This window comes from Falco punctatus (assembly GCF_963210335.1).
Source record: "Falco punctatus genome assembly, chromosome: 2".
NCBI classification, from domain to species: Eukaryota; Metazoa; Chordata; class Aves; order Falconiformes; family Falconidae; genus Falco; species Falco punctatus.
Window position 1 is genome coordinate 50756891 of NC_137581.1, and position 10214 is coordinate 50767104.

At 35.5% G+C, this 10214-nt stretch overlaps 1 protein-coding gene across 1 annotated transcript in view; it reads right to left on the minus strand.

The window, feature by feature from the left end:
• The window catches only part of SLITRK6 (SLIT and NTRK like family member 6), a 29221-nt gene extending 19839 nt beyond the window's left edge, over positions 1 to 9382 (minus strand). Inside the window, exon 1 of the mRNA XM_080376207.1 lies at positions 235 to 9382. Coding sequence (XP_080232333.1) covers positions 235 to 297 — 63 coding nt within the window. The 5' untranslated portion in view covers positions 298 to 9382. The remainder of the gene's footprint in view (positions 1 to 234) is intronic.
• Between the last annotated feature and the right edge of the window lie 832 nt (positions 9383 to 10214).

The window sequence follows — 10214 nt, forward strand, 5'->3', positions numbered from 1 at the left end:
AAACACCCATTCCTCCCCCCTCAACAGATCTGAAACCAGCATTTCCTTAATACAAACATTCTACACAGTTGGCAGTTTGAATAAATGCACCTGGCAGGCGGTTTGAAAACAGTACAAACTGCCACCATTGAACCTAAAAGTTATACAAAGTCATGCAGAAAAATAAATTCAGCTGGTACTGAGATATGAATATCTCATATGCTAAGCTAATTAACTAGCTGGTATCTTTCTTACCTGTACAGCAGTAACACTCCCTGGAACGCTCAGTAACAGTAGAAGCAGCTGTTTCAATGTCATGTAATTTTTCCTGGTGAAAAATACACACTTTCCTCTGAGTTTCACTTTGCTGCAAGCTCTAGTAATACTACAGCTCCATGAAGTTACAATCCTTGTTCAGAAGACAAAGTACAAAGCGTTCAATTCAAAAAAATCTTCCAGGCAGCGTGCACATCAGACTATCCTGTAAGCAGTTGTCCTTTTCCCTCAATTAAAATTCACAGCATACTTCACAGCTATGCTGACTTTTCTGCATATAGTTAACTGTTTGCAAGCATTTTGATGCAGTAAACAAACAAGATGCTCAGCAGAGCTTGACTTGATCACTTGGTTTGTCAGATTTTTAGATCCAAGCTGCTTCTGTGTTCTCTCTGCTCTTTCTAGTCTTTCTTGTTAGCTCAGTTTGTTATTAGTCAGATTGCCAGGGGCTGGGAGGTAGGCGTAAATAAAAAGAGACTTCTTGGCTTTTGACTCAGCCTTTAAGCCCTTCCCCACCAGAGAGCTTTAATCTGCCAATGTCATTTAATACAAGATACAGCTCCACCTTGAGACAGATCAGCTCCTCCTCCCCCTGCAATTTCTCTCACCTCCTTTTTCCCTTATCTAAGTGAACCTCGCAAAGTAAAATTCAGCTAAATATCTTCTAGATTGCTTAAGGTCTGTTAATGGCTGATTTTGCAAAACAGTAAACATCCACTGCAGCTCTCGCAGTTTGCTCTCTTGGGCAGATCTTGCATTTATTTTATATCTGGAAATGCTTGCTTTAGAAACTGAAAGCATTCCAGCCCAAATACACTCCACAAAACACACCACAAGGGAAGCCTTGTCATCTGGAAAATATGTCTATCACAATTACGTGCAAGATTATTAAAATATATAAATGAGACAGTACAGCCCTCAATCCAGTCCATTCAATGTGACTGGGGTAGGGATGAGTATGTTCTATGCACTTTATTTCTGAAAAAAAATAATAATAAAAAAAAAATAATTGTGGAACATTAGTGCTTAAGCTTGCACAATGATTGCCATCAGTTCTTTTTATAACTAGCCATCTTCTGTAGGAAGAAAACTGGGTTGCTTGTAATTGTCTGTTTTACAGATGTTAGCTTAGTGTGTTGTTATCTATCCATGTGAGATTGTATTGTATTTGCATGAAATGTTGCTTTGATAAAAAACGGTCTGGGGGGGTGTGTGGGGGGGTGGTATTCTTAAAGGCATGTATCATGCAAAAAGTATTCCTTTCTTTGTGCTCATAAACAAGTAATTAGCAGATACAGGATGGCTACAGGAAAATGCTTATTCCATGCAAGGAAGATTTTCCTCTTCTCTTCTGCACTGCATGGGATGGTTTTAGGTGCTGAAAATGCTACTCCCGTGTTGATCCCACTGCCACAGAGCTGCAAAACCTTTCGGTGAGCAAGAATAGACCCAGTGCTTTGGGATATTTAGCCTGTGCAGCCTACCATTTCTGGTTCGTTCTTATGGTGTCTTGGATTACTTTACAAATTTTTTGCTATAGCCTTAAGACTAGTCTGATTCCAGTAACTTCTTTTGTGCTGATAGCTCTCAGATGGCTTCATTGGCCTTTGAAGGGGTAGTGTAATGTCCTGTTCCATGTGATGAAGGCTATCAAGATCTTGTCCTATATATGTACACACATACATACATGTATTAATATATATAGGCTAGGCATATGTATATATGCCTTGGCTTGTTAGGATGATGTTTTTAGTGCCTAATTTTACATAGACAAAATATGTAATTTAGAAAAAAGAAAGAAAGAAAGAAAAAGATAAAATATTCCTAAGAAACAGCAACCATTTGATTTTCATCCACTTCAACACATCATTTATTTGATTGCATTTTGCTACTTTTAATGAACCTTGCTATTCTACCCTGACTAAATTTTAGTGTTAAGGCTCCGAGATTCTCAGCTGTGTCCAGCCAAATAAATAATTATATTCTTTATTAATTTTAAATTTATGAACTGTAAGTCAGATTCTTTCTAATTTTTACTGAACATTTTACAGGTGCTCATATTTCACTTGTGGTTGATTGTTTGGGATGATGAATATCTATATATAGAGATACTCATATCAGAAATGAAAACACCACCATTCTTTGCTTTTCAGTTAACATCCATGAGAGTAAAACCTGATCACAAAAATATTTCCAGAAATCAGCAAATAAAAACTGGAGAGCATTTCCTAACCATACACAATTAAAAAAAACACTGAGAATGGTTATCAACCATGTTTGACATTCCAAAAAATGTATATTTACCAGGTTTATAAAAAAATAGCTAATGATTTTTTTTCCACCACAACTTGAAGAATCATTAGGGAGGTTATTAAAAAAAATGTGATTCTTGAAGTGCATCTGCATGGACAGCGTTAAACTGACATGGAGTTTGTATCCTGTACTTTATACATTCAACTTTAACAATTGCTCTGACAATTTTAAAATTTTTGAAGTTGTATAAATCAAATGTAAAACTGGCATGCTTACTTACTTCCCAAAAGACCTTAAGCTGTTATGTCATTCTTCTTTACCTCTTCACAAAATACAGCATCTCCACACATCAAAAATAAGACCATACCCCTCTACCTAAATAAATATTGTGCAGAGTTCTACCCCAGCTAATCAGTTTTCTTTCTTATAAATATATACATGCAGAGATAAAAGCTTTAATGCTATTAAGCATGTAGTCCTTGTATAAAATCATTAAAAGAGGATGTTCTAATATTGTGTACCATGTTTTATTAAAGTCTGTATCATATGGTAAGTTGTACAGGTTTCTTTAACTGTATGCATCACAGAGGAAACACCTAGCCTGAATTACACAATCTCTAAATTTTGGTATTACCACAAAATACCCAGGAAGGCTTTTCTGGAATCCATTGTTTTCTTCTTAATAATAAATTCCCTCCAGTCAGGAAAATTCTGAAGACTACAGGGAAGCCCATAAGAAGAAGTGGAAAGATTTCTCACACTCTTTCAGTCAGAATTTACTAGTACCATCTCTAGATTACTTTGAAGAATGTTTTCTATATGAAGGTTGTTAATTTCAAATGTGGAAATTAGGCTCACAATCTACAGACTAATCTTCAAAATATGAATTTTCATGGTACCCTACTTATTTATTTGTAAATTCAGTGTTTAAAAATAACAAGAATAAGATTCTGCATTTGCTATTTCAGTGGAAGGTAAAGCTGCCCTCCCCCCTCAGTCACACCTCATCGCCACGTCTCAGTATGCACACATGGAGCCATTATTCCACACAAGATGTAAGAGCCAAATGTATCCTGCCGTGCCTGCAAGAAGCTGCTAGTCCGTATCATCCACTCTTAACCTGTATTTCTTGCAACACCACCTGTTTGAACTCTGTGTCAGTTCTGGTTTGAGAGTCTAAAATACTATCACAAAAGGAAGTATTCTTCTGGGTCAAAGTAGCATCTGAATACTCATACCTGAAAAAGCAGGCTGAGGGACTTTGTTGAAACCCTTATACATAATCTACATGAAAATTCCATATGGAGAGACAGTCACCAAGAAAAGTCTTAACTAAGTAGGATCAGAGAATGTAACGCATGCATATACACAAAGAAAAAAACAAACAAAACCCACCCCATAATACAATGGCGCTACAATTAAGGGAGAGGCCAGTGCTTACTATAAGGCCAGTGCAGAGCCTTTCTCTCCCACGACAAAGGAAAACAGGAAAGGTTTTCTTGAACTGTGTTTCACAACAGTCAACTGAAAGGGAAATAAATAAATAAGATTGGCTTTTGGGAAAGAGATCATCATGCAAAAATCACATTCCCTGAAATAAAGTATTTTGACAAAAAGGCATATTGAAGCAAATGTTCTTTATATTTCATTTTTCAGGATAAAAAGTCATATGGTCCTTTAAATTTCCTGCTGGAGTGAACAACACATTTTATCCTACTATCCTTAGCACCATGACTCTTTACAAAATAGTGGCTTCTTAGTCATGAAATAAAATATGATGCAGTGGCTGTAAATTATCTTTATTTTGGAAACAGAGGAAACCAAGCTGATTTCTCTTGCATAGAGATTCTTTGCTAATCCTGCTTTATTGTATTATTCAGCTCAATGTAATGTCTAAACATTTCTTTAATTTGCATTATTTCCTTCTTCAGTGTCTGTGCAATAGATCTTTAACCTTCTCTGTTTTGTTTGCTCCTTGACAGAGAACTCCCAGTTCTGTACAATATAGGAAGAGTTTAATATCAAAGTTAAAATCTTTGAACCTATTCTGAGATAATCAGTCTTGTTCCAAAATTCTGGTGTTGGAGTGACATGTGTCCCTTGATCTAAATCGACCTTTTGGAACAAGTTCATTCTCCTCTCCTCTCCTCTCCTCCTAAGCTTTGCAATATTTGAATGTCAATTAAAAAAATAATATGCTTAGAAGTCATTGGTCTTTAGAGAACAAAAGTCAGCTGAGTACTTGCCGTCTTCAGTTATGATGAACAACATCAATCCATACAAATAGATGGTGCAACCCAAAGGTACAAGAATTGTCTGAATCTTTCGAAATAAGTAATGGAATATTTTTATGTTCCGTACTACATCCATTTAAAAGCAAAATTGCTTGGTCTTCTGTTCCAAGGATGAAGAGTAGAGGAAGACACACATATACAAGCTATAAGAGTTTGCAATGTACTTATGATGTTCTTTCTCAAATTACAACATAGGATGTTTGCAGTTCCACATGAACCTCTAACTTTAGATTCACCTCTCAATAGTTTAAAGTTTACTGCTAGCACACAAAAGTGCAGATATGCTACTATGTTATAAACCTTTTAAAGTAAAAGGAAAAAAAAAAAAGAAAAAAATAATCACTGGGTCTGCAGCAGTCAGTAATTAAAACAAAGGATATGACATAATTTACATAGATTTACATTTATTTTTTCAGTGTTAAAAAAATATTATTAGTCTTTTTCAGTAAATCTGAATAGAAAAACATGAAATATTGAAACCGCTGTGTAAAACGATTTGCTTTCCTTTTGGCTATGAATAATGCATTGATTTTTAACATTAGTATCTTATTAGACACAAATGAGTTTCTACATGCTGACTATGCCTAAGCCTACTCATGATAATGCATGCCTGTGACTAACCTAATTGCACATTACATGCTGCTGCTGTTCCACATAAATCCAGCTAACGTAGATTATATCAGGCAACTTGGAAAAACACCTGAAGAGTAAACTCTGCAGTAGTCAATCAAGTTTGAAATATCATTAGGTTGCAAACAGCCATAGTATTCAATTGGTTTGTCTTGGGGATACTATATACATACTCAGTAAAAGTCATCGATCTAACGGAAGTGTAATGCGCTAATGAATTAATATTTAAGCTCTGCTTTGAAAATTATTTTGTATTCTTTCTGATAATGCATACATATCCTTTACAGAGGCACTGACCTATGTTCTGAACTCTAGCTTTGAATATGTAATATAGGAACTGAAGCAAGTGAGTGCACAAGTCAAAGAATACTCTTTGGATTTGAAAAGTCATAGGTGGTGTTCAAGAGAGTAGTAGATCTTGATGGCTGGAAACATGTTCCTCACCACTCTGACTTCGCAATACAAGATTGATGTGAGCTAATTTTCAGTTTAAAAGTTCATCAGTTAAGTCCAAGTTCATCAACTTATTGTCCTTTTTTTTTAATGCATGGACAAATCAGGAATAATTTGTCTTGTCTACCTTGCGATGCCAGTCTTTAGAATGCATTACTCTAGAAGTCCCTGTAATTCGTTGAGATGTCTAAAGCTTAGCTTATGCTTGGATAAGCCATTTTTAAGCATCTGCAATGGCTAAGGTAAATCCTATCCTGAATAGTTTTCTGAGGTTTACAGTTAATAATGTATGTTCAATCTGGCTGGATGGAGCTGATTTTCTTCACAGCGGTCTGTATGGTGCTATGTTTTGGATTTATGAGAAAAACAGTGTTGATAACACACCGGTGTTTTGACTATTGCTGAGCAGTACTTGTACACTGTAAAGGCTTCCTATTCTTCCAACTCTGCCCTGCCTTGGATAGATTGGGGGTGGACAAGAAGTTGGGAAGGGACATAACTGAGACAGCTGACCAAAGGGAGATATCCCACATCACATCATGTGATGCTCAGCAATAAAAACTAAGCAGAGGGCCATTTTTTGAAAAGCAACTGTTGCTCAGAGACAGGATAGGAGTTGAGGTTGTGAGCGATCATCTTTACAACTTTTTCTACCACCTCCCCACCCCTTTCCCCTTTTCTTCATTTATTGAACTCTCTCTGTCTTGACCCATGAGGTTTGGGATTGTTTTGGGTTTTGTTTTGTTTTTTGTTTTTTTTTTTTTTTTTTGCTTTTGCTCTTTCTATTTCCTCCTCCATCCCACTGAGGGTGGGGAGTGAACAAGCAACTTTGTGGTGCTTAACTGCCTACATGGTTAACCCACAATGTAAAGGTACAATAAAACTCCCGGTCTTTAAGTTCACAGGGGCGCTCTTCTTTTGCACAATATCTGAGTAGTCAGGCTTTTCAGGAAGTGGTAGAACTGAAAAAAAGTTGTTCTTCTTTTGGCTTTTCTCTGCTTCCCAAAAGTCTGTAGGTAAAGCCACCTTTCCCTGGTGCAACTGTATAGAAAAGTAAAGACTGCAAGAGAATTGGGCTCTAATAAGCAGCACACAAGCTATAAAAAAATCTGAATATACCTGACTACAGACACAACACAGGAAAAGTGTGGCGGATCTGCACTATCTTGTCCACCCTAGAATGTTTGTATTGGATTAAAAATGCATAAAAAAGGAAAATAATGTATCAAGTAGGCTGGCATTATTCAGTTAATCCCTGCACCCAAATTCCCAGACACCCTTATGAGCAGCTACATCCTTGAGTACATTTTCTTAGCTTTGCATTCTGCCGTGTTTACCATACTCCTTGTTTCTATTCACATTGCTATCACAAAACAATTAAAGAGAACATTAAAGAAATTAAATCTACCATATTTAGAACCTGCTTCAGCCTTTCTGTCGAAGCGGGAAGAGTGCACAAACCCACATCTGCCAATGATATAATTTTTGGCATCTACTTTTAAATAGCCATTTATTTTTAGAACACAACTTGTAAAAAGCTAAGGGTCATGCTAATCGCTATAGAAATCAACCCATAGTTAAAAGAAAAGTGTTATGGACAGAGTAAAAATTATGATTTCCTTAATTTTAAATATATTATTTTAAAAGTTTCCAGGGGACTTCTCTGAATTGAAGAAAGTGCATAGCTATAGCTGAGCCTATTTTTTGCAGAAGGAATGTCAGGTTTCTGCTTTAAAAAAATGTATACCTTAGGTGTGTAAAAGGTGTTGGAAAACATTGGAAGCTTTTTTTTTTTTGGATCAGTTGAGCATGCTGTATCTATAGCTTTGCTGTGATTTTGATGGTACAACTTTGGCTCTAACATCAGACTCATTAAGCTAAGTTCTGTTTTATTTCCAAAGCAGGAATAGGCTTGTATAAGTTTCTTTAGCATTATTTCTTATTTTTTATTTAGGCAAATGCAGACCCCTGCTTATTTTTATACAATCAGATAGTGCAGACCAAATGAACCTTTCAGTTCACCTTTGATGTAAGAGTTTTTATTCATATATAAAAATCTGCATCTTATCTTTATATATCCTTTGTTTTTCAGATCTTGTGAATCTGGGTTTTTTACGTGGACTAGGAAGAACATTAGTACAGCAAAACTGGACATTCTCTGTCTGTAGAAGGGAAGAAAATACTCTTCAGGATGAAGAAAGCAAAATTAAATTTAGTGTCCTTAGGGGTGAGGGATAAGGACAAGAGTGAGAACATTTCCAGTAAAGAGAAAACCACAAAGTAGGTCAGGAAGAGTGAACTTTCTGTTCTTTCTGCTACTGTAGAAGATGAGAATAAGGTAAAGTAGTGACTTTGAGAGAGTTCATCTCACCAGCTGTGGTCACAATGCTGCACACCCTTACCTTTCCTGAGTGACACCGACAGATACAACAGACAAATATACACATTACTACAGCTTCTAAAAATCTCTTGCCCTACATACTACCTGCTGTGTACCTTGGTTACATATGAAGTCTTTTATGAACACTTAACATTTGCCGTTAAATTAGCCTTATTTTCATGTGCAATTTTATAGATAATGGATCTTTGTTTAGAATCCATAAGGACAGCTGCTGAATTCATTTCCTGACTGGTTTTCCTAAATCTTTACCCGATTTAAAGATCTAACTACAACTGACCATCTACTAGCAAATGTGCTAAGCCATATGAATTTCACAGAGTCATAGACCATGAGTAGGTAGCTTCCTGTAGGACTGCTACTGAGTCAGTAGTATGAACTGGTATTCTGCATGATGCCTGGGGTGTGTGTTTGTTTTTTTCCTTCATCAAAATCACCTACAGGATGGTAGTCACCACCTCAGTCATATTAATAACGAAGAATGTTGATGACAAATTAATACAAAATGGTATGCAATGTGCAGTACAACCTGATTGAATAAATACAAATTATTTCTACCCCTCTGTTTTTAGCTTGTATTTTTTTTAAAAAAAACAGTAAGATAAAGACTCTCAGAGCCATATTTTTCAGTTGTGGTGCCTTTATTGAATATCATCCATCTTAATTAGAAAATTATATAGCTTTATTACTGAAAAAAATTTGGAGGCTTTTGTGTAAATTAAGTTCTGTTTCAGCAAACTTTTTTTCATTGATATGTTAAACCTTTCAGAAGTCTGCTCTGCACTTAACTGACATGTGCATGCTGCATGTAACAAGCAAGGCAGCAAACATTCATATACTCTTCCATTTTCCACAACGGAATTTCTTCTCCACACTTCAGGGAAGACCTATAGAACATTTTAAAGTTACACAGAAAAAAATGGAACCTATTAAGATTGATAAGTTCATGTTATTACATGAATAATATGAATGCAAAATTATAGTTTGCACTGTGACCTCCCATAGACTTTGTATCCTGAAAGAGGTAGTAGAAGAGCAAACGTGTGAAACATTTCTCAAACATGTACCTAGATATAATTTATAATTATATCCTTTATATAATTATATGATGTATAATATACATTTATATAATAATAATACCCTTTCTTCATCTGCTGTCAAAGCAAAGATAGATGCATTATATAGCTTATGTTGAAAATATTTCTGTTTTGAAGGGGAAAAGTATGTCAGCTGAATGTAGGTTTTCAGCTATCAGCTAATTAGTCTGTCTTTCTAGAAGAAAGCAAAACTGAATCCTGATTATCTGCATCAGAGAAAATGAAAGGATAGCGTGCAAAGTTACAGCTTTCCTACATCAATCTCCATTCAGGTGTTTCGTAAGAGTTTAAGATCAAGATGAAGATATGAACTGTACAGAGTAAAGTCAGAGATAGACTGCAGCTGCAGACGTCCAAGCAAATCCCTAAAACTAGCTGTTCTATCAGAAAAGTTTGTCAGAGCTATATTAATTTCAAGAGCCACAAGAGCTTCTTTCTATTTCTTATAGACAATAATGTCAACCTCACAGTTTTGTATGGGAAATATGTCAGAGTTGACTAAGATTGTTATATTTTGTCCCCTGAACTATCATCAACTCAATCATCACCACTATGTGAGCCTATCTCCTTTTTTCAGTTGAATTTGCTTTATGTTTGAATTCATACCTACAGAGAATATCTCTTTATTTTGCCATTGAATTCACATAGTAATATTGCAGAAAGATACTTAATGCATTTCCTTCAAAATTTGTCTGGTTTGTGGTTAATTGATATTATAGTATTAGAAGTACTCTTTCTCCTTAAAAAATACAATCTATTTCATCCTGCTAGCCACATAAACATAAGAAAAATTCATTTTGACACTAAAAACTATTAGCTAGGAAAGAAACAAAC